This window comes from Leucopleurus acutus (genome assembly GCF_964270905.1).
Source record: "Leucopleurus acutus genome assembly, chromosome: 1".
Lineage (NCBI taxonomy): Eukaryota > Metazoa > Chordata > Mammalia > Artiodactyla > Delphinidae > Leucopleurus > Leucopleurus acutus.
The window spans coordinates 144375648-144401574 of NC_139142.1; the positions used below are offsets into that span (position 1 = coordinate 144375648).

The following is a 25927-nucleotide window of genomic DNA, read 5'->3' on the forward strand; positions in this document are numbered from 1 at the left end:
GCTGGGTTTCAAGAGTGAATATCCTAAGAAGGAGCATTCCAAGAGACCCAGGTAGAGACTGCAAAGCTTCTTATGACCTATTTTCAGAAATTACGCAGTGTCACTTCCACCTCATTTTATAGGTCAAAAAGCCAGGTTCAAGGGGAGGGGATTACACAAGGGCATGAACACCAGCAGGAGTGGTTTATTGAGGGGAAGGGGGGCATCTGGAGACTAGATACCATACTGATTAATTCATATATTAGTTTTTGCTCTTATGTGTTTGGTTCACTCATTTGGATTGTTAATTCTTTGAGGACACGTATATTACCTTATATTTTTTATTCTTCTCGGTGTTTTACACAGTGCTTGGCACATAGTAATTGTCCAGTAAATTTGTTGTTGACTAAGGATTCCAGGGATGCTAAGAGTTTAGACTGGCAAGAACTAGAAGAGAAGATGAACTCACTCATTAGTTGGACTAGGATTTTGGGCTGGGCCAGGAGTGAATTCTTTTCAGAAAGGGGTAGATTTCCCACATGGAGTTAAGGGTTGGGCAAGGAGGCTGCATCCTTGTGCTCATAGGGATGCTTTAGAGCCGTTTTCTTTTCATAGATTCTTGACTTATAAAAATGGGCTATTTTCTGGTATTGAAGAACCTAGAGGCAGGACAGGAATAAAGATGCAGACGTAGAGAGTTGACTTGAGGCCACGGGGAGGGGGAAGGGTAAGCTGGGACAAAGTGAGAGAGAGGCATGGACTTATATATACTACCAAATGTAAAATAGATAGCTAGTGGGAAGCAGCCGCATAGCACAGGGAGATCAGCTCAATGCTTTGTGACCACCTAGCGGGGTGGGATAGGGAGGGTGGGAGGGAGACGCAAGAGGGAGGAGATATGGGGATATATGTATAGGTATAGCTGATTCACTTTGTTATAAAGCAGAAACTAACACACCATTGTAAAACAATTATACTCTAATAAAGATGTTACAAAAGAATAAAGTAAAAAAAAAAAGTAAAAAAATAAAAATAAAAATATAGAGAAGCAAAAGAAGACAGAAAAGGCATCCATGATCTTATTACAACAGAAAATAAAAGTGGGCTATTTTCATATAGCATTCATTAGTGGGAAGGTAATTTCCTTTACATTACTGGATCTGGCTTCCATTGGCCCAGGGTTTTGTTGGGGCTGAACCTGTAGGCTAGTGTTGCTTTCAGCTGTGTGGAACTAGAGAAAGCAAGAATACACACACACACACACACACACACACACACACACCACTTACATGTATACATACACACATTGTGTGCAGTAGGGCAGAGTTTAAAATTTTGCAACTTAAATATGTTAGTTTATAGGAATTATTATTTAGATCCCAATAACTTGGAGATAAATTATGCAGTGGAAATTTACAGCTGAGTGAAAATTTACTTTAGCAGTATCTGTAGGGAAAAAAATAGGAGTCTTGAAAACATTTTTTGTTGCCGAGAGCTTTCAGAGGGAATATGTACCCTCTTTAACCTGTGATACATACGGGGGAGTGGTGCTGAAATGGGTACACAGCAGTGTTTGTGCTCCTTAGGACAGTTTTTCAAACCTTAGGTTGAATTCATTCTTGAAATGATTTATTTATTTTTAAAGTTGTAAAATTCAGTCTTTTTAGAAGTAAAAAAGATCTGGGACTTACTCTTATTTCTGTCTAAGCACGTTTCCGATCCCAAATTAGTTTTAAGTGTTTCCTTTCTGAGAAAATAATAGAAATGATGAATTTGTCTGCCAGATATATTTTTTATGTTGACTAATTTAATAAACTAATACATGTTCTCTTTTCTGTGCATAGGCTTCATTCCAGCGCTCCAATAGTCATGACAAAGTAAGGAGAATAGTTGCAGAGGAGGGTCGTACAGCAAGAAACCTAATAGCTTGGAGTGTTCCACTAGAAAGCAAAGATGATGATGGTATGTATTAAAAAAAAAGTTTCATTTTTGTTGTAAATTAGAAGAATGTATTTAGTCTTGAACAGTAGATAGACTGAAGACTGTTTATAATTAGAAGTCTTGGGCAAATTAGTATGTATTAAATAAGAAATAATTTTTAATTGATTTTTTATCTTACCTAATACACAAATGAAAATGATATTGTTAGTTTCACTGTTTCACATAGGAATGTAATTGGGTGTGTTATTATGACTGGCAGATTAGTTTTTTTTTAAAGTTTAGGAGATTTAGATTTTTTCTGTCCTCAAGTCCATTCTTTACGTCTCCGTCTGTCTTTCTTCCTGTCCTGCCCCTAGGTTCTTCAGAACCATTTTTCTTTCTTTTTTAGATTCTATATATATGTGTTAGCATGTGGTATTTGTTTTTCTCTTTCTGACTTGCTTCACTCTGTATGACAGACTCTAGGTCCATCCACCTCACTCATTTGTCAGTCTTATTAGGTATTTTTAGAGAGCAGTTCTTTTGGATCACAAAAACTATTAAATAGAGGTGGAAATTAAATTTTTCTTTTTAAATCTAGCTCCTTACTAGCTAAAATTGTCATATGGAGCTTACTATTACTTCATTTGTTTTATAGAAAATATATATCAACATTATTTAGTACAAAAGTGGCAAGAAACCTAGAAATATCTCATGGTTGCTCTATGTTATAAATACTGTTTTATGAAATTTTCTCATTTTTCATGGGTTATTCAGAACACAACGTAGTCTGAAGGTGTTATTATTAAAATTGCTTCTACTCAAAAAACATAAAAGGAAAGAAAATATAATAATGAATCCTATATCTGTATATATCCTGATATTGCACATAAATACATAAAAAATTGTCCAGTACTATTTTTTTTTAAAATTTGTTTAATTAATTAATTAATTTGGCCGCGTTGGGTCTTTGCCTCTGCGCGAGGGCCCTCTCCGGTTGCGGTGAGCAGGGGCCACTCTTCATCGCGGTGCGCGGGCCTCTCACCGCCGCGGCCTCTCCCGTTGCGGAGCACAGGCTCCAGACGCGCAGGCTCAGCAATTGTGGCTCACGGGCCCAGTTACTCCGCGGCATGTGGGATCCTCCCAGACCAGGGCTTGAACCCGTGTCCCCTGCATTGGTAGGCAGACTCCCAACCACTGCACTACCCGGGAAGCCCGGCCAGTACTATTTTAAAGCTTCATTTATGCTTATTGCAAACTAATGGAAATAAGAGCACAAAGAATTAGAACGTTCTGAATATCTATAATAATGATGACAAAGGAAAAATGTTAACTTCATAATTTTTAATGATTATTTTATATTGTTAAAACGTTGCCACTTACAGAAAAATCTTTATTTTGCTTTTTAAAAAATATCAACTCGTTCTTGTTTTATGGCTGTCATCTATACTCAGATGTTTCTGAGGATGATAATTCAATTTTTAAAAGTTTTCTTCTGTTCTTTGTTTTATTCCTGTCTCCTCTGGTACTTGTTCTAAGCTGATTATTCTCCTGGATATTCTAAGAAGCCTCTGATACATTGTTCTCTATGATGAAAGGATGAATAAAAGGCTGTGTGGGGGTGGAGAGTTCTCTGCCTCCACCCCTGGTAGAACAGTGAGGGAGGCCCTCTGATGTGCAGATAAATTGATAGTAGGTGTTATGGTTCATTTCATTTGTACTGCTTCAGGGGTCTTGGCCCAAAATTATTTTGCAAAAAGGAAAACGAGTCTGTTGTACATTACAGAATTTTACTCCTGTTTTGGAATAGCTCTCAAGAATAGAGTGATTATAAAACAGTAGTTAGTGTTTTTCTTATAAAAAAGAGCAAGTGAGAAAGCTATATCTGCTGCAGAAATACAAAGAACTGAAAATGTCCCTTTTCAAAATGAAACTATATATTTCATAAATCAGATAAATTAAAACAGAAAATACTGAGTTTTTATATGGTAAAAAAATGTATTCTTGGGCTTCCCTGGTGGCGCAGTGGTTGAGAGTCCGCCTGCCGATGCAGGGAACATGGGTTCGTGCCCTGGTCCGGGAGGAGAGAGGCCACAGCAGTGAGAGGCCCGCGTACTGCAAAAACAAACAAACAAAAAAAAATGTATTCTTAATTTTATTGTCAAACTAAAATTTGAATTCAAAGAACTATTTTCAAAGGAGCTATATATAAGCTGAAGAGTGTCACTAACCTGATTTTGTTTTTAAATTATCAGACTATCTGACTTCTTGACGAAGTTGATTTTCTTCCTATTCTGAGAAAGCCATTCAATAAAAGCAGTCTCTGGGACCTTGGAAATTTGTTTTTTATGACATCTGTAGTTCATGTTGGCCATGTATAGATTGTTCTGTGGTCTCTGGAAGGAGATTATGTGTTAGTATGCCTGGATAATTTGCACATTTCAGTTTTATATTATCTATTTGTTGATCTATATATTTATCTATTTTTGCCTTGAAGGAAAATCTAAATGTCAAACTGGTGGAAAATCAAAGAGGACAATTCAAGGCACTCATAAAACGACAAAACAGGTACAGCATATACAACTGTTTACTTTTTTGTGATTAATTTCAATTATAAAATCTAATTTTTCAGGATTTGAATATTGCATATTTTATCTTCATATAAAAATTTAATGTAACATCCTTTATTTAACAAATGTGTATGTAGTATTATGTGCCTAACTTGTACTAAATACTTTACAGATACTAATTTGTTTCTTATAACAACCCTTTGATGTAGGCATTATTCTTCATTTACAAATGAGAAAACTGAGGTAGAGAGAGGTTATGTAACTTACTAGTAAGTGACACAGCCAAGATTTGAACCCATGCCATCAATTTCTACAGTTTATGCTCTTAACTCCTCTGCTGCACATTCCATATTTGTGATTCTTCTATGATGTACTTTCTAGGTATAATGAAGTCTTTTGGATGTAGGATAATAAAGATGTATTGAATCTAAAATTTTTCAGATTGTTCTACTAAAATTTTAGAGAACACAAGCCTACCTTATTTTTAAAAGTGTTTTGGCATATTTATAGTTAGCTCTGTAATCTGTAGTTATTTTCCCTGAACCTTTCATATATATTATTTTAGTTTGATGTTATTAAATATACCAATATGTATTATGTAAACCCCAAACTACACATAAGGAAAACATGGACTTCTAATCAAGGTGGCATTGTGAGTTCATAAAATATTCCCTAGTCCTCTCATACAAGAGGCATCAATGATAAAATATTTTTTAAAAATTAAAGAGACAAAGGATTTTCAAAAATAAAATAAAAATCTCTCTGGATCAGAAATAAAACAAACACATATATTCACAGATAAGTGGAGTTGGGGACACACTTACTGGACAAGTCCTATATAAGGGAGGCTGAAACACCCTGATTGTGGTGGGAAAACAGATCCAGGCTCATGGCATAAAACTTTAGGCTTGTGCAGTGTTCTGCACTAGGAGACAAAGAACACTACAATCTGCCTGGGGTTGTGGCCTGTGATAATTGACATCTGAAGCAATAAAAGAGAGTGGCCCTCTGGTTCATGACTGGGTCTGCTATATTCTTGAAGGGTGAGAGCTTTAAGTCCCCAATAAAAGGCCTCTGGAAGGGGACCATGGTGGGCCAGATGATGGTAACCATAAAACTAGTACACATGTAGTTAGGGTGAGCAAAGTGAAAAACTAAAATAAAACAAACTTAAATGCAAAATAAGTTTGCAAAACAAAATATCAAGGCACATGAGGAAAATAATATCGTAAGATATAAACAACACATTCCACAAATGAGAGAATTTACTCCTGAGGTAATGAAAAATGGTCATTTTTCTAAAGAGGACTTTCAAATAAACAAGTTTAAATTCCTCAAAGGAAAGATTAAATATAATGCAAAAAGGAAAATTCTGAAATAAAAGATGGATATGAATTTTGAACATTTATAGATAAAAGTGAACATCTTACAAATGAAAATGTTGTCCGTGAAATTTTAATTTTTTATTCGTACCTGCAATTAGTAAGAATAAAGGATATATTGGACAGAGAGATTAGTTAAAGAGAGAATTTGTGAGTTGGAAGACACTAACTACTTAAGAGGATTTAGAATGTAGCTCAGAGAACTAAAGAGATGGAAAATTGGAAAGAGAATTTGATTGAGAAACTCTAACATATGCCTTCTAGGACTTTTGAAATAGAGAATAAATAGTGGGCATGCAATATTTGGAAAAATGATGTTTAAAATTTTCCTTACTTTGAGTTCTCAAGAGATTCAGAGCATAACTGTAGAGCTGAGCAGGATAAATAAAAATAGATTTATACTTAGATACATTCTAGAGAACCTGCAAAATGTTAAGGATAAAATTCTTAAAATACCAGGAAGTAAACAAAAGCACAGAGGAATAACAATAATCTTGTAATGAACAAAAGAACAGTGGACCAATATCTACAAAGTTATAAGGCGAAATAACTTTTAACCCAGAAGTCTGTGCCCATTCAAATGATCATTCAAGTGCAAGAGTGAAATAAAGCCATTTTTAGATGTACAAAGGCTAAGGGTTTGCCACCTACAGATGCTTAATGAAGGGACTATTAAAGACATACTTCAGCAAGAAGAAAAGGTAACCTGTAGGAGGGAGCTTGATAAAAAGATAGCTGTAAAATATTTTAGTAAATCTCATTAACTATTGATGGTTTTCAAAAGCACTCACACAATTAAATTTAGAAAGGTGGAGCTGTAATCTTAAACAGTGTTAACACAGAAGACCGTAGGGAGTTTGGAAGGGAGTTAACGTGATAAAATCCTTGTCTTATTTAGGAAGAAGTCTTTGTTTAAGGCTAGCTACTAAAGGACTAAAACAAGCGGGCACAATTTCCAAATAAACAGAGGAAAAGAGAAAATGAATAAACCAAAGCTTTTCAACTAAATAGAAGGAAAGAGAAAGAAAAAAAGAAGAAAAATCATAGTAAGTGAAAAACATGAAAGATAATGGTAGATACTAAGTATAAATATTTCAGCAAACATAATATCAGTACATGTAAACTGATTAAATTCAGTTCTTAAAAGTCAGATGATTGAATTAAACCTCTCATTTTAGATTGCGCTGTATACTGCTTATAAGAGACATATTTAAAACTTCAAGGAAAGTTTAAAACAAAGAAAGAGAAAAAAATCCAGGCAAAATACTTGATATTCTAGATGTGCTCTAAAGCTAGAATAGCAATATTCATATCAAACCAGATGGACTTCAACATGAAAAGCATTGATTACAGAAAGATAGAAATTATATAATGGTGAAAAGAATAATCATCCAAAAAGTATAAAAGTATAAAACTTTTAGGTACCTAACAGCATAGGCTTGAAATATTTAAAGCCCAAACTAACAAAATTACAAGGAGAAAAGTGTATTCATGATCATAGTGGTAAATATTCATATCTCTTACTCAGAAACTGATCAAGCAGGAATAAATAGCAAGAAGATAGAATTAAGATGCGATTATGACTGATCTCATAAATACATATACATATATGTATGTATATGTATGCATGTATATGTGTGTATTTATTGGCACTCAAATAGTGTACACAAAGCACATGCAAAAATTGATCACATCCTAGGTTATAAAGAAGTCTCAGTAAATACAAGTCAGACAAGAATATAGAAGTCAGACACAGCATGTTCTCTGACTGTAATGCAATTAAATTACAAATAAAATATAAGGATATTTTCATGTAATATAAAAAAAATTATTGATGGGCTAAAGACCAAATGAGAAAACAAAAAAATTAAGATTATCTGGAAGGATATTTTTATGACCTTGAATTAGAAGAGGCTTTCCTAGACAAGACAAAAAGCATAACTGATGGATATGTTATATCAAAATTAAATTTATATACTAAAAAACTCACTTAAAGTTAAAGGTGAGATTGACTGGGAGAAGATAGCATTCATCAAAGACTTCATAAAGAGCTAAAATTCATCAGAAAAAGCACAAATAACCCAATAAAAAATGGGGGAAACCTGAATAGCCTGTAAACCTGTGAAAAGATGCTCAGTTTCAGTAGTAATCAGGGAAATGCCTCTGGATTACTTGTGAAATCCTACAACTTTGCCCTCTAGAAGTAAGTTTACCATCAGCAAAACTTTCTTTGTTCCTCTCTTCCCTGCACATTCCCTTTACCTTCTTGTTTTAGGTAAATTCCAACTCACGTGTGGGGATACTGCTTCCTCCACAGTTGTTTTAAGTAGTAGTTGTTTTCTTCCCCCACAGCACTCCTACCTGTGATCCTAGAGGTGGGTTAGGTTTCCTGCTTGCTCCTCACTGGCATTTCGGGCAGTTCTCCCTCCCATCTCCTAAAACTCCTCAGATTTGAAGGACATGCCATCAGACTATACCACCTGCTCCCTCTTCTTGTTGCAGCACTTACAGATTTCCAGGTCACTTCTTATTCCTTGAAGATATAATTTTCAGGCTCACTGCATGCTCTACACCATTACTGCTGTCCTCTCAATTTCTTGCATTTCTTTCCTCCAATAGTTTTGTCTTCTACTCATTCTGATGGTCAGACTCTTGCCTTGTTCTCACTAACAACTACTCTCCCTCCAGGATCTCAGTCTCAGCCATCACATTTTCTACCTGTCATCTCTCCTCCTGCCTTATTCTCTGTGATCATGTGACTCTAACAATTCTTCAACCCCATGCAATCTATAATTTACTGATCCTACCACCCTTTCATTATCCCTCATCCTCCATATGACCACACTTTCCTGGATATCCACCTGAGATTCTATGGTTTGTCTGTGATAATTGCCTTCTTGCCCACTCTCCCAACTGTCTGGCTACCCTGCCCCTTGGTAGTACACGCTTGACAGAGTTGTCCTCATTACAGCCACTTTTCTGCCTATTCTGCTCTGTGCCCCATGCATTTGAAAGTGGCAGGAGAAAAGTATCAGTTACGTTGAAAGGCTCTTTTGACACTTATGACCGCTAACCTCATATGGATAGTACTGTCCCAAAGTCCTATTGCCTGTCCCTACTTATTCATTTCAGTACAGATCCCATGGGCATTAAAAGGACAATAAAATAATACCATGAACAACTCTTTGCCACAGATTTGATAACCAGGATGAAATGGACTGATAGCTTGAAAGACATAATCTGTTAAAACTCACTCAAGATGAAATAGACACTCCGAATAGGCCTAAATGTATTAAAGAAATTAAATCAATAATTAATAACCTTTCAAAACAGAAAGTACCAGGCCCAGGTGGATTCACTGTTGAATTCTACCAAGCATTTAAGGAAGAAATTATACCAATTCTTTACAATCCATTTTAGAGGGTAGAAGCAGAGGGAATGCTTCCTAACTCATTTTATGAGGCCAGCATTATTCTAACACCAAAACCAGACAAAGACATTACAAGAAAACTGCAGACCAGTGACTCTCACAAACATAGATACAAAAATCCTCAACAAAATATTAGCAAATCATATCCCACAATAAAAAGAATGATGCACCATGAGCAAGTGGGATTTATCCCAGAGGTGCAAGGTTGGTTCGTAATTTAAAATAAATCAATGGAATTCATCACAGCAACAGGATAAAAAAGAAAAAACCTAGTTTTATATCAATGATGCAGAAAAAAACTTTGACAAAATTCTACACCTAGAAAAGATGATAAAAATCTTTTACTAAACTAGGAATAGAGGGGAACTTATTCAACTTAATAAAAAAAAAATACAAAACCCTACAGCTAACATGATACTTAATGGGAGAAACTAGAAGCTTTCCCATTAAGATCAGTTATGAGGTAAGGATGTCCCCTTTCACCATTGCTTTTCAACATCATAATGGAAGTTCTAGCTAATGCAATAAGACAAGAAAAGGAAATAAAAGGTATACAGATTGGGAAGGAAGAAATAAAACTGTCTTTGTTCGTAGATGACATGATCATCTATGTAAGAAATCTGAAAGAATCAACCAAAAAAACTCCTATAACTAATAATTGATTACAGAAGTTTGCAAGATACAAGATTAACATAAAAAAGTCAGTTGCTTTCCTGTGTACCAGCAATGAATAAGTGGTATTTGAAATTAAAAACACAATACCGTTGCGACTTCCCTGGTGGTCCAGTGGTAAAGAAGCTGCCTTACAATGCAGGGTTTGATCCGTGGTCAGGGAACTAAGATCCCACATGCTGCAGGGCAACTAACTAAGCCTGCGCGCCACAACTAGGGAGCTCATGCACCTCAACGAGAGAGCTCACATGCTGCAAACTACAGGGTCAACATGCCCTGGAGCCCACGCACCACAACTAGAGAGAGAAAATCCGCATGCCGCAACTGGAGAGAAGCCCGCACACCACAATGAAGAGCCCACGTGCTGCAGTGAAAGATCCCACATGCCTCAACGAAGACCCAACACAGCCAAAAATAGATAAATAAAATAAATAAATAATAAAATAATAAAATAAATCTTAAAAAAACCCAAAACCACAATACCATTTATATCAGCACTCCCCGAAATTAAATAGGTAGGTATAAACCTAACAGAATATGTATAAGATCTATATGAGGAAAACTATAAAACTCTGATGAGTGAACTCAAAGAGCTAAATAAATGGAGAGACATTCCATGTTGACAAATAGGAAGACTCAATATGGTCAAGATGTCATTTCTTCCCAGGTTGAAGAATATATTCAATAAATCCCAGCAAATTATTTTGTAGATATCAATAAACGTATTCTAAAGTTTATATGGAGAGGCAAAAGACCCAGAATAGGCAACAAAATATTGAAGGAGAAGAACAAAGTTGGAGGACTGACACTAAACAACTTCAAGACTTACTATAAAGCTACAGTAATCAAGGCAGTGTGATATTGGCAAAAGAAAATACAAATAGATATATGGAACAGAATAGAAAGCCCAGAAATGTACCTGCGTAATTAGTCAACTGATCTTTGACAAAGGAGCAAAGGCAATACAATGGAGCAAAGGTAGTCTTTTCACCAAATGGTGCTGGAACATCCATACGACCAAAAAAAAAAAAAAATGAATCCGGACCCAGACCTCACATTCTTCACAAAAATTAACTCAAAATGGACTATTGACCATAAATGCAGAAGTATAAAACTCCTAGACAATAACATAGGAGAAAACCTAAATGACCTTGAATATGGTGATGACTTTTTAGGTGCAGTATCAAAGGCATGATCTCTGAAAGAAATCAATGATAAGCTGGATTTCATTAAAATTAGAAACTTCTGTTCTGCAAAAGACAATGTCAAGAGAATGAGAAGACAAGTCACAGACTTGGGAGAAAATATTTGGAAAAAGATATCTGGTAAAAGACTGTTATCCAAAATATACAAAGGACTCTTTTTTTAAACATGTTTCAATGTTTCAATCATTGAAACAACCTGATTGAAAAATGAGCCAAAGACCTTAACAGACACCTCACCAAAGAGGATGTACAGATGGCAGATAAGCATATGAAAAGGTGTGCCACATCATATGTCATCAGGGAAATGCAAATTAAAACAATGAGCTACCACCACACACCTATTAGAATGACCAAAATTGGGAACACTGATAACTCCAAATGCTGGTGAGGATGAAGAGCCACAGAAACTCTCATTCAATGTTGGTGGGAATTCAGAGTGGAAATTCAGCCACTTTGGAAGACAGTTTGGCAGTTTCTTAACACAAGTAAACATACTCTTACCTTGTGATCAGCAGTCATGCCCTTGGTGTATATGTAGATGAGTTGAAAACTTATGTCTAAACAAAAACATGCACATGGATGTTTATAGCAGCCTTTTTCATAATTGCCAAACCTGGAAGCCACCAAGATATCGAGTAGGTGAATGGATAAATAAACTGTGGTACATTCAGCTCTAAAAAGAAATGAGCTATCAGGCCATGAAAAGACATGGAGGAAAGTAATTGCATATTATTAAGTAAAAGAAGCCAATCTGAAAAGGCTGCATACTGTATGATTCCAACCTTAGAACATTCTAGAAAAGACTAAATATGGAGACAGTAAAAAGACAAGCTGTTGTCAGAGGTTTAGGTCCATAGGTTTCTTCAGATTCTCAGGGGAGTTGATGAGAGTTCTAAGAGAGGTGAGTCAGAAATCTCAATTTCCTCCTTCCCCTTTCCCTCTCCTTTCTTTCTTTTTTCCTCTTTTTCTCTCAGAAGTGATTGATTAAAATAGTATAACATTTGTTATATTGAATTTTATTTAAAACATGAGATTCAGTTGTGTCTAGCTTTTTCCAGAAGTTTAGGTTGCTTTGTCTTCTGTTGAATGTCTTGGAAACAGGCACAGTAAGTCATAACAATGGGATAGTTACCTGATTTTGAATCTTGGCTTTGTCTCTTACTTAGTGTGAGACCTTGGGTTTATCATTTAATTTAGCTAAACCTCAGTTTTCTCCTCTATAAAATGGAACTAATAATAGTAACTGTGATATAAAATTGCTTCAAAGATTAAATGAAGTATAACTGTATGGAAAGCACTTAGCACAGTGTCTGGCACATAGCAAGTATGACATGAATATTAGATGCCACTGCAATTATTATTATCACTGCTGTTATTTTTATCAGTGGTAGGTAAGAGTGCTGTATTTTGAAACTTTATACAGACTTATCAGCCTCTACAATTTGATATGCTTCTTCTACCTTTCTTCACAAATTTGGCAATTTTGCCATTAGTTTATTCACATTTTTCTGTGAGCATATTTCTTCACCTCTTTGTCTTTCCCACTATAATTATACCTAACATTATATGGGTACTACTGTGTGCTAGGTGCTATGTGAAATGCTTTATGAACATTGGAGCAGAAGTTGGAAGACTCGGTTCTGGTCCCAGTTCTGTCACTCAGCCTTTTGACTTGGTCAAGAAATTGAATCTTACTGATTTTGTCATCTACAAAATAGGAATAATAATATTTCAATATTTGTCCTGTCTTTATAGTTTGCTGTGATGATTAAATGATATGTTTTCAAAAGCCCTTCATAAAATGTAAATAAATGTGCAAATATAAAGTATTACTATTTTTGTCAAGCTGAAATGTCAAGTTTGTATAGTACATTGCCCTTCAGATGGAATTACCTAGCTGTAGTTTCTGCCTTTCTGGAGTCTTTCTTAGTAAAAGCCTCAGATAGAGCAATCACGGAGAACAGAAACATCTTAACCTAAAAGCAGTTTTGCCTATTCTACATTTTAAGAAAGGTTGGTTAAAGTATTTGAATCATATACATATGGATGCATGATAGGGTAAATACATAAATGGGTGAAGATGAGTTAAATTATTTTTGAGAATTTTATAAGATTAGGATCTGAATTCACAGGAAGCTACTAGTGTTTTGCTGATCACTCTAAGAAGTTTGTGAAGGAAGTATAATTCAGGAAAATTCAAGTTAATTTTAACTTTGGGTGGTATATAGGAAGAGAAATGAGGTGGTCTGGAATATTCGGTAAAGGGTTGTTAGCACAGGGCCTTGGGGTGCAGTGTAATGGGAAGTCAGCGGTGTAATTGCAGAGTTCTAACTGGAAGATAGTCTCCTGTGGCTATGTGATCTTGGACAAATCAGCCTTTAAATCTCAATTTTCTAAGCTGTAAAGTAGAGCTAATAATACATACTTTAAAATTTGTGTGAGTGGGTATTTGCCATCATGATTTATCATTTACTATTAGGGTTGGAAAGTGCTTGGAGAGCCATTGAAGCAAAGGTTTTGTGGGTTGTTGATGATTACTTTAAATTTTATTGCTTGAGTGTTGAGAATTTGGGCCCGGACTAAGGCTGTCAGATAAAATATTTACTAATTTTTATTTGCTGAGTCTGACAACCTTAGTCTGGATGGGGGACTGTGGAGGATGAGCAGCTCCATCTCAGCCTCTTAAGTGTGCATGTCTTTGTGAGTATATATGTTTTGTTTGCTTGACTTTTGATAGTGAAGATTCTATATAAACCGAAGATTGGCTATAAAAGATTTTTGAAGTATAGGAATCACTGTTACATTGAAGGCCAAAGCCTAAAATAAAACAGGAGAGTATTAGCTTCTATTTTGGATATTCTTCACTCTGGGGCTCTTCTATGAAAAGGAAAAACAAACAAGCTAACAGGAATGACATACACACATACAAAACAACCCAAAGAAACTTGAGATTGTTTGTTGTTGTAACTGTAGTACAAGGTTAGTATTTATTTATTTATCAGTTTAAGTAGCCACAGAGAGATAAGCAACTCCTTTGTACTTCTAGTGAGAAGTTCAGGTCTTTATGTAAACTGCACGCTCCTGTTTGTGGGGGAATGATTCTTTGGTACAGTCTATAAAAGTATAGAATATAATCTTGTATTTTCAAAGTCCGCCTGTGCAGCTGAGGAAACATTGGGTCATAGAATACTATAGTTACTTTATTTGGTGAGTCTGCTCTGTAGCTGATGCTTGGTTTTATTAATCAGTGTTCTTTTCTAGTAAATTGTTTTGTATTTATATATTTTTACTTTTAGTGGAAAAACGTTTAAGATAAAATTAAGTAACTGAATATAAGTATAGATATGTCATTTCTAAATGAAAAGAATATATACAAGCAATTTCAAAATGTTGAAATTAGTATCTGTTATTTGTTACTGTATGTAAATGTGCCATACACATATTTTAGTAAATCAGGAGCCACTTTAGTGCTCCTTTTTGACTGAGTCTGTTCACCATTAAAATCATCCTAATTTTCAATGAAACATGTAATTGACCTTACAAACCTGCCGCTTTTATTTAAGTTGAGAAGTTTTGTTTTGATGAATTCAGTGTGATATAAGTGAAAAAGAAGAATGTCATGTTTTTAAGTATTTATGTTGAAAAATTTGATTTATACAAAAATCCAGTTCCTGGAGGCTTTTAAAAAATATTTTTTCATGTTTTGTTTTATTTCATCAGAACACTACAGTAGACTGTAAAATAACGTCATCTACAACTGGAGATAAACACTTTGATAAAAGTCCCACTAAAACAAGGCACCCTCGGAAAATTGATCTAAGAGCTCGATACTGGGCATTCCTTTTTGACAATCTTCGCCGGGCTGTAGATGAAATCTATGTAACTTGTGAATCAGATCAGAGTGTGGTGGAATGTAAGGTAAGCTTTGCTTTGAGGCTTTGTAATCCATTTGAAGTCAGATTCTCCAATTTTTGCTACATCTGACTTGATAATTTGCCTCAGTATACAGTACTTTAATAATAACTGTAGTCTCCATGCTATACGCTAGATCTGCTTAACTTATTCATCTTATAACTGAAAGTCTGTACCCTTTGACCAACATCTCCCTATTTCCCCTATCACTTGCAACCACTGTTCTACTCTCTGCTTCTGTGAGTGTGTCAGGTTTTTCTTTGTTTTGATTTTTCAAGAGTACCCTTGTTGTTGTTGTTTGTATTACCTACTTATGTACTTTTATATTCTGTGCAAGATTTGGTAGAAAGTTGTCTTGGTACATAGTCCTAGGCAAGAAATTAAGGGATAGGTACACATATACACAATTTATTAAAAAATCTCTTATCTGTGTTCTCCATTGGTACTGTAGGTGGCATTAGTGAGATTTTCACATTCTTTGGTTTCCTGTTTAATGTCTTTAATTGGACATTGCTTCTTTTCTGTTGAGATACTTATCACTCTTCTAATTCACTGTGATCAGGGAAAAGTGAGATTGATGGCTAACCATAAACAATCCTGGGCGGGATTAGGATGTCATTGTAAGGTGTGTTTTCTAATTTTAGATAACCTTGTATTTGTAATAGTATATTAAACAGACACATAGCATAATATGGCTCTAAAAATTCACTAGAAAGTCTGGCCGTTTAGTAGATACAAACTATATACTGTATTAGTTTATACTAAATAAAATTATTTTGAGAAAAACCAGAATGATACATCATCATAGAAATATTACAGAGGTAGCTTCTGTTTCTACAGTGAACATGGTTGAAAATCCTGGAATTCATTGTTTAACCTTTGAAATGTCCAAAGGGTCAAAGCAAAGTTACATGTTGACACAACAGCTATGTTTCCTCTAAAACTGGAAACAGCCAAAATGTTTTAAACTAGCCTAAAAATATGACTCTTCAGAAACAGTTTTCAGAATGAACAGTGGTTGAAATCACCCACATTTATGCTTTGGTTGTCACAATTAATATTGTTACTATCAGCATGTAAAACTTTTTATGTTTTAAGAAAAATATTTTTAAGGAAAATCGTATCATTGGGGTGGAATGAATCAGCATGTTGTGGTAGAAAACACTATTGGATTTAATTTTGGGTTATAGTTTCTTATATAAAATGAGCATGTGGGCCTAGATAATCTTTAGGTCATCCCTAGAGATCAATAAGCTCAGCAGATTCTTTGATTTTGTGATTAAAAATAACAAAAGGTTGACTGAAGAAATCAAATTTGTCAAATGTGTACTTCTTTATAGAAGTGAGTTGGACCAATTTCAGCCATGTCTCTGTGATGAGCAGAAACTCTTGCATCTATCTCTGATACTGTATTCAGGGAAGCTAGACTTGCCATAAGACAGTGTAGCTTTTTTTTAAAAAAAAATTATTATATATATGCAATGGAATATTACTCAGCCATCAAAAAGAATGAAATAATGACATTTGCAGCAACATTAGTGGACCTAGAGATTATCATCTCTAGTGAAAGAGAAAGACACATACCATATGATATCACTTATATGTGGAATCTAAAATATGATACAAATCAACATATCTATGAAACAAAGACAGTGTAGCTTTTATTTTCAGTCCTGTCAAAGCTTTGTGAAAGTTTAACAGTAATAGAAATTGGTTGTGCAAGTTGTAGATTACAAGAATGGAGAAGATTAAAAAAATTTTTTTTTTAATTTTTAACTTTTTATTATGAGAATTTTCAAATACAAAGTAGAATAATGCAATATAGGGACTTCCCTGGTGGCACAGTGGTTAAGAATCCGCCTGCCAATCCAGGGGACATGGGTTCGATCCCTGGTCCGGGAAGATCCCACATGCCGCAGAGCAACTAAGCCTGTGCACCACAACTACTGAGCCTGTGCTCTAGAGCCTGTGAGCCACAACTACTGAGCCCATGTACTACACAGCTACTGAAGCCCGTGTGCTTAGAGCCTGTGCTCCGCAACAAGAGAAGTCACCACAATGAGAAGCCCATGGACCAAAACGAAGAGTAACCCCTGCTCACCGCAAGTAGAGAAAGCCCACGTGCAGCAATGAATATCCAACACAGCCAAAAATAAATTAATAAATAAATATTTTTTTTTAATTAAAAAAGAAAGAAAGAATGGAGAAGATTTTGACAGAGGAGTAGAAATGTGTTCTCTATTCTTTGTACTGTGTCAAGATGCTCAAAGCTTTATGCTGAGAAATAAAATCTGGGAGCTTAAAAGTTAATTTCATACCCAACTCTGCTCCTCTCCCCATCTAGGACTTACAGGTGGTGATGTAAAAATATACAGTTTAATATTTGCTTTATCCATGTGCTGGGTATATAATAACTGGAGTTCTATTTATGTTTTGTTCTATTCTCATTTTAAAAGCACTTCTATCCATTATCTCATTTGATTAGTACCATTGTAAGATGTATAACCCTCATTTTATAGATCCTCATTGTACAGGTACATTCAGCCTTTATTTTGTAGATTTACTGACAATATTTATCCTTCTTCGTGATTTTTGTGCAACGCCTTTGTTAAGTAACCACAGTTCAATTTTTTGTCTCATATGTAAAATGCAGTTAATAACTCCTGTATTTTGTAATTCACATGATAAATACAGCATGAAAAAGTATCTTAACTGTATCAACCAGGATTGCTGACCAGAGCCAATCTCTTTAATCAAGAGGCTAAAATTCTCATTTTTTTGGTTTAAAGGCATGCCTGTTATGCCATCAGCTACTTCACTGCATGACTTGCTAAGAGCTGACTTTTTCAGCAAAGCTGTAATCTGACCATCACCACTGCATTTCCCCTTCTTCCATATAAAGTGGGCTAGGGGGAGATTACCTTTTGGGGAGTGCACAGTTAATGAAGTTTGATGTGGTGCGTGAATTGCTTGTGAAGTTTGTGTGTATGGCTGCAGGAAACTGGCATCTTGTTCTCTGGTTGGATCTTTGCCGTGCTGATTTTGGTGCCTGTGGAATATGTTGAGAGATTTTGGGGAAAAGCATACTGGGAACATATTGTACTTTCCATTCCCTTTTTTCCATTTCAACCTGGGGGAACTGGATGTGTGGCTCTGGAATATTGGGGGCATCCTTGAATATAGAGAGTGGTACCTACATCTCCCTTAGAAGTTTCATAGCATAATAAGCTTGCTGGAGTAGCTCATGCCAGCTGGGCTTGAAGGGACTTAAGGGTAGTATGCTTTCTTTGGAAGGAGATAGGATGGGACTTGTCATTCACCAAGTAAAGAGGAACCCCAGTGCATCTCACGATTTATGTGAGGGTAGAATTGTGTACATTAGTGAAGATGTTGGAGTAATAGGGGCTTCCTATGGGGACACCTGGTTAGGTAAAATATACCAACCTCTGTTGGAGTTGAGGCAGATACTGCTTGGGCAGAGGGAGCCAGGGTAAACCTGACCACTGCCTAGAGAACCATGAATGTTCCCTGTGCCGAAATTACCATGTACTGCAGAGATCAGTAGAGACCACTGACTTCAAATTGATTCAGAGAAAGGTTAGGGGTGCATCTCTGCCTGGCAGCACTTGATTCTTTTGGTGGTCAGTATCACCTTAGTCCCTGGAGAAGGACTGGCTGATGACTGTAGTAGATCCATCACTAATAACTGGTGAGCTCTATAATAAGTAGGATATTGCTGTGTTCCCACAGCTGCCACTTATGGCAAGGACATAAGTTTGTGAATGTAGGAGAGTTTGAAGGGGTACAGAGGAGGACGAGAGGAGAGACACAGTGAGGACGAGAGGAGAGACACAGTGAGGACGAGAGGAGAGACACCGTGAGGACAAGCTGTGTTCTTCCCCACCACAAGCATCTGCTAAAGCATGTAATTCTCACTTGTGCTAGGCAGGTTGTCTGTAGATGGGATTTAAAAAACAAGCTTTGATAATTGAATGTGACTGAAAAACTGTGGAATTTCACTGAGCATACTCAGCAGGTTTAGGATTCAACTGAGTAGTTAGTTATATGGGGGAAAAATAAAAGTATTCTATGTTTATATCTCAATAGTTGAGACTTCTCAATTCAACAAGTAAGGATCAAAATGAGATGTGAGAAAGTGCTTAGAAAGGTATGACACACAATAAAAAGAAAATAAATTTTATAATTAGATGAAAGGAGAAGTCACAGGTGGAGAAAGGAATATAGGTCCAGGACAGAGAAAGAATCATCATAGAAGTAGGAAGGAGATAGGAGAATAGGAATGTCCCAAAAGCCATGGAAGAAGTAGGAGAGGTGCATAGGTTAAGAATGACTGCAGTTGAGAGAAAGCTTGTTCAACTTGGCATTCAAGAGGGATAAGAACAGATGGGATCAAGGTGGAAATTTGTGATAAGAATTTGAAATTCCATTTGATGGGTTCTTTGCTCTCTTTATTTTGAAAAGTAGGAGGTGTGGGGTTGGAAGTTTGAAGAGAGTGGAAAGGTCTGAAATAACTGTGATGGAGATGAAAGGGCTGACATATAGAAACCGATTGCCCAGCAGCCTTGAAGGTCACAGTTGAGATTGGAAATTCTTCTCTTTCCTGTATCTTCAGTTTTCCTTATTAGATTCTTTTCCCATCAGCATACAACATGCTTATTTCTCTTCTATTCTGAACTACAAAAATAAGAACAACAAGAAGAAACCCCCAAACCCTTTCTCTACTTTACTTATCCTTTCATCTACTCTCCCAGTCCCCATTTTCCTCCTCCCCTTCTTAGCCAAGTTTCTTAGAAGACTTTCTACATTTGCTGCCTTCATTTCCTTTTCTCCTGGGTACTCATTAGTCTACTCCAACCTGGTGTCACATCCTATCAGAGCTTCTGTTAAGTTCTTATTAAAGTCACTCAGTATTACTAAGTCCAGTGACTATATTTCAGTCCCTTCCATGATCTCTGAGTAGCATTTCATGCTGTTGACCACTCCCCTCTTCTTACAGCACTCCCTTCTTTGGCTTTTATGGAACAACCTCTGCTAGTTTTCTTCCTCCTTTGTTGGCTGCTGCTTCTGCCTCCTCTTGGCTTTTTCTTTTCCACCTGACCTTTAGCTTTTGAGAAGTTATTAAGGCTCCTTTTAGACCATCTTTCTCCCTCCAGTTTTCTCCATGCCATGGCCTAATTTACTATTCATTTTCTGATGATTCTTAAATTTATATGTCTAGCCTGTATCTTTCGTCTGATTTTCAGACTTGTATATCCAACTTGCCTAGTTGGCATCTCCACTTGTATATTTCACAAGCATGTCCAACTGACGTATATAAACCAAGTTCATTGTAGCTTCCTTTGCCCCAAACCTGGAGATGTATTTCTCTTCCCCCCTCCTCCCTTCACCTCACACCAGCCATTGTCCAATGAATCAGCCTCTTTCAGATTACTTACTAAATCTTTCTGATCTGTCCACTTCTCTCATTCTCCACTGCTACCATTCTAGTCCAAGCCACCAGTAAAAAATGCCTGGATTACAACTGAAACCTTGTAACAGGATTCCCTGCATCCTTCCAATCCATTCTCCATGTTATAGGCAAAATGATACTTAAAAACCACAAAAATAAACTCTACTTTTATTTTTATTTTTATTTTTTTTTTGCGGTACGCGGGCCTCTCACTGTTGTGGCCTCTCCGGTTGCGGAGCACAGGCTCCAGACGCGCAGGCTCAGTGGCCATGGCTCACGGGCCCAGCCACTACGTGGCATGTGGGATCTTCCCGGCCCGGGGCACGAACCCGTGTCCCCTGCATCGACAGGCGGACTCCCAACCACTGCGCCACCAGGGAAGCCCCAGCTCTAATTTTTTTGATGATAGCTCCTCAAAAGTTTCCCTTTGCTCTGAGCATTAAAATCTTCAGCATGACCTTAAAATCTTGAGTGACTTGATCAGTGCTAACCTCATTTCACACCACTTTTCTCTCTTCCCTTCTGCCTCATTTAAACCAGCCTTCTTTCAGTTAGTCAAACATGCCATGCGCTCACTAGTCTTCAGACATTTCTACATTCTGATTTTTCTGCCAGAACACTAATACCTCATTCTCCTTGCCCAGCACCTCCTCACCTCCCCCATCCCTTTTACCTAATTTCTATTCTTAATTTAGGTTTCAGTTTAAGTGTCACTTCCTCAGGGGGAGCCTATCCAGATATTTCAGACTAAACCAGGTTCCCCTATAATATACAGTCGTCCCTCAGTATCTTCAGGGGATTGGTTCCAGGACACCTTCTCCCCCAACCCCTGCCCTGTGGATACCAATATCCATGGATGCTCAAGCCCCTTATATAAAATGACATAGTACATTCAGCCCTGGGTATCCATGGGTTCTGCTTGGGCACGTATGGACCGACTGTACTCTTAATACTTTCCCTAGAAGCACTTATCACAATTGAAATTACATAATTGTTTATTTTGTTGTTTTTATATCTGTCTCCCTTATTAGACAGTAAGCTCCATGAGGACAGAAACCATACTGTTTTGTTTACCCCTCCGTCATTAGTTCTTGGAACTGGCGTTGAAACATAGTAAATGCTCTGTAAATAGATATCAAAAGGCTGTGTGAAGCAATGAGACTACATAGAGTTTGGGGGGTGAAGACGCTGGTTTACACAGTGATGTGATTCCTCTCTCTCCTGAGGTATACTTAGCATTCAGTTGCTTGCTAAAAATGCACAAAGATGGTGGGTAGATGAATTAATCATGGGTAGGTATTTTTTAGGCAGATGCAGTGTAATTTCATTGGAGTAAAGGATTGGAGAGGGTAAGAGAGTAGTTGGAGTAGTGGACCATGGAACCTAAGCTGGATGGGAAAGGAGATGACTATTGCAGAAGCCTGATAGATGTGGAGAAAGTAAAGAAGCTAAGTGTTTGCAAATATCCTTTGGACATGGTAGGAATAGGTAAGGTGGATTCTCTCTAGATAGAAATTGATAAGTTTATATTTTTAAAGTTACTATTTACATACTCCAAATTATTACTTTTTTTAATCTTCTTGATCTGTCAGACACAGATATTTTAGTCTCTCACTACTATTGCCGTTTCTTCAATATTTCCTTGAATTTCTGAGATTTTTTTTTTAAAGTTGCAAAATTTATAGAATTTATAGATTTATAGAATCATCCCATCTAGGCACATAAGTGCAAAAGTCTAGAAGTGCAAAAGAAGTTTTTGCAGCAAAACAATAGGCTGGAGAGCCTTGGATTGTAGGAGAGAGAAGGGTGGAGAGTGCAGTGGTTAGAGGAGTGTCCTCAGAGGCTTTGACCTGGAGACAGGGAGCCATGTTAGATCAGTTGGGGGGAGCATCGAGGATGGGCAGGCTCTGGGAGAAGACCTCCTCTCAGGCTGTGCATTGCCAATTTGGGGCATTGTCACAACGAAGTATACTCTGCAGTGAGCACCAGAGGGAGGCCTTGAATTTGAGTCCCTAGGAAAACATCTTCATTTAATGCCATTGTTTCTATTGGAAAATCAGATTTAACTTAAGGCAAAACTTTTAGGTAATAACCTGCTGTAGGAATAAGTATTACATGCATGTTTACTTTATCATAATCTACTTTCAATTAATATCACACTGTTTCATGAAGAGTGTAAGGACATTACAACAGCACAATTCCATTGACCTACTCCACCTTTTATGTTCTCATTGCTTATATTTTACTACTCTATACACTGGAAGCGTCTCAGTTTCTTAATTTTTGCTGTAAAAATCGATGGTCTTTTACAGAAATTTGAAAAGAAAATATATAAAATAAAGGTACTAAGATTTTTTAAACCATTTTGCTGCCTTATTATTAGTTGTATAAAGGATCATATGAGTTGTGTTTTCATTGTGAATTTAACATTTGTGAATTCTGTTTTGTGTGATGTTAATATTATAATCTCTCTATCTATTTTTGGTTTGTTTGATTTGCCTATTGCCCTTTAGCTCGGATATTGCAGTTTGTTACAAAGAACATGAGATTCTGCACAGGGAGAGTAGGCTAAGAGTTCACCTGTGCATTTATGGACTAGGCTTTGGTTACCTTACCATTGTTTTACATTAATAACTATCTTTCAAAAATTTACTTTTTACATTTATTCAGTATATGTATAAATTGTGAAATGATCACCACAATAACTCTAGCTGACATTCATCACCACACATAGTTACAATTTTTTTTCTTTCTGGTGATAAGTTTTAAGATCTACTCTCTTAGCAACTTTCAGATATACATTATTATTAACTATAGTCACCATGCTGTACATTACATTTCCTGAACTTCATTATTTTGTAACTGAAAGTTTGTACCTTTTGACCAACTTACCCATTTCACCCACCTCCCACCCCATTAATAGCTATCTTTTCCTCTGTCTGTATCTGGTCTTATTCTAGTTATGTATTCTTTGCTGTTTTTCATTCATTGTACGCTTACAGTAAAAATTTGCTATCTTTATTGATTAAAGAATAATTACTCCTATGTGTATAACATTTCCTGAGACATTATTTTATGATTCAGTGTTTAAGTTGTAGAGGTAGATGAATTGTTATTTTTTAGTGTATTTAACATGACACTTCATTGATGATATCTTCGTTGATAAGTCTTTGTTCCTTGTATTTGGTTCTCATTTATTATAATCAATAGAGAATAGATTATTTTTCTTTGGGGTATTTGGAATAACTTAATAACTTGATCCCACAATCACCATGTTGTAACTATTACTGGGGTTAGTCAAACCTGACTTATCTGGGCTAAGTTCCTAGTAATGGTAACCTAGTTCTTAGGAGTAGCCATCAAACCATATTATACTTTCATTTTAAAAGATTGCTTCCTGATTTCTTTATTTCTGTTAATGACCACCACTCTCCCAGCCACCCATGCTTTCTTCTTTGTCAGCTTCAAAGTTCCTATTCATTTGTTTTTTGCATTTTTTTCCCATTCACACATCCCCTCCCTGTTTCCTAGTGTCAATACATTGCCTTTTAAAGACCCTTATTACTCTCTGGTGAACATTTTTCTTGTCCTTTTGGGTATGTCCCCATCTCATTTTTGTTGTTGTTGTTTCTGCTTTTGTAGTGCTTTTTACCAATGATGTTAATCTTTCATTTTTTCTTATTTTTATTTTAACATCTTTATTGGAGTATGATTACTTTACAATGGTCTGTTAGCTTCTGCTTTATAACAAAGTGAATCAGCTCTACATATACATACATCCCCATATCTCCTCCCTCTTGTGTCTCCCTCCCACCCTCCCTATCCCACCCCTCTAGGTGGTCACAAAGCACTGAGCTGATCTCCCTGTGCAAAGCAGCTGCTTCCCACTAGCTATCTATTTTACATTTGGTAGTGTATATATGTTAGTGCTACTCTCTCACTTGGTCCCAGTTTGCCCTTCCCCCTCCCCGTGTCCTCAAGTCCATTCTCTGTGTCTGCATCTTTATTCCTGTCCTGCCCCTAGGTTCTTCAGAACCTTTTTTTTAAAAATTCCATATATATGTGTTAGCATACAGTATTTGTTTTTCTCTTTCTCACTTACTTCACTTGGTATGACAGTCTCAAAGTCCATCCACCTTGCTACAGATAACTCAATTTCATTTCATTTTATGTCTGAGTAATATTCCATTGTCTATATGTGCCACATCTTCTGTATCCATTCATCTGTCCATGGACACTTAGGTTAGGTTGCTTCCATGTCCTGGCTATTGTAAATAGAGCTGCAGTGAACACTGTGGTACATGACTATTTTAAAATTGTGCTTTGCTAAGGGTATATGCCCAGTAGTGGGATTGCTGAGTCATATGGTAGTTCTGTTTTTAGTTTTCTGAGGAACCTCCATACTGTTCTCCATAGTGGCTGTATCAATTTACATTCCCACCAACAGTGCAAGAGGGTTCCCTTTTCTCCACACCCTCTCTAGCATTTATTGTTTGTAGATTTTGTGATGATGGCCATTCTGACTGGTGTGAGGTGATACCTCCTTGTAGTTTTGATTTGCATTTCTCTAATGATTAGTGATGTTGAGCATCCTTTCATGTGTTTGTTGACAATCTGTATATGTTCTTTGGAGAAATGTCTATTTAGGTCTTCTGCCCAATTTTGGATTGGGTTGTTTGTTTTTTTGATATTGAGCCACATGAGCTGCTTGTATATTTTGGAGATTAATCCTTTGTCAGTTGCTTCGTTTGCTAATATTTTCTCCCATTCTGAGGGTTGTCTTTTCATCTTGTTTATGGTTTCCTTTGTTTTGCAAAAGCTTTTAAGTTTCATTAGGTCCCATTTGTTTATTTTTGGTTTTATTTACATTTCTCTAAGAGGTGGGTCAAAAAGGATCTTGTTGTCATTTATGTCATACAGTGTTCTGCCTATGTTTTCCTCTAAGAGTTTTATAGTGTCTGGCCATACATTTAGGCCTTTAATCCATTTTGAGTTTATTTTTGTATACGGTGTTAGGGAGTGTTCTAATTTCATGCCTGTACATGTAGCTGTCCAGTTTTCCCAGCAGCACTTACTGAAGCAGCTGTGTTTTCTCCATTGTATATTCTTGCCTCCTTTCTCAAAGAGAAGGTGACCATACGTGCATGGGTTTATCTCTAGGCTTTCTAATCTGTTCCATTGATCTTTATTTCTATTTTTGTGCCATACCATACTGTCTTGATTACTGTAGCTTGTAGTGTAGTGTGAAGTCAGGGAGCTGATTCCTTCAGCTCCATTTTTCTTTGTCAAGATTGCTTTAGCTATACGGGATCTTTTGTGTTTCCATACAAATTGTGAAACTTTTTGTTCTAGTTCTGTGAAAAATGCCGGTGGTAGTCTGATAGGGA

General features: G+C 36.4%; 1 protein-coding gene across 1 annotated transcript in view; it reads left to right on the top strand.

The window, feature by feature from the left end:
• Nucleotides 1-25927, top strand: part of SCAPER (S-phase cyclin A associated protein in the ER) — a gene marked incomplete at its 3' end in the record, with an annotated part of 494945 nt that overhangs the window by 55558 nt on the left and 413460 nt on the right. The window contains exons 3-5 of the mRNA XM_082835986.1: nucleotides 1824-1941; nucleotides 4397-4467; nucleotides 14879-15076. Coding sequence (XP_082692112.1) covers nucleotides 1824-1941; nucleotides 4397-4467; nucleotides 14879-15076 — 387 coding nt within the window. The remainder of the gene's footprint in view (nucleotides 1-1823; nucleotides 1942-4396; nucleotides 4468-14878; nucleotides 15077-25927) is intronic.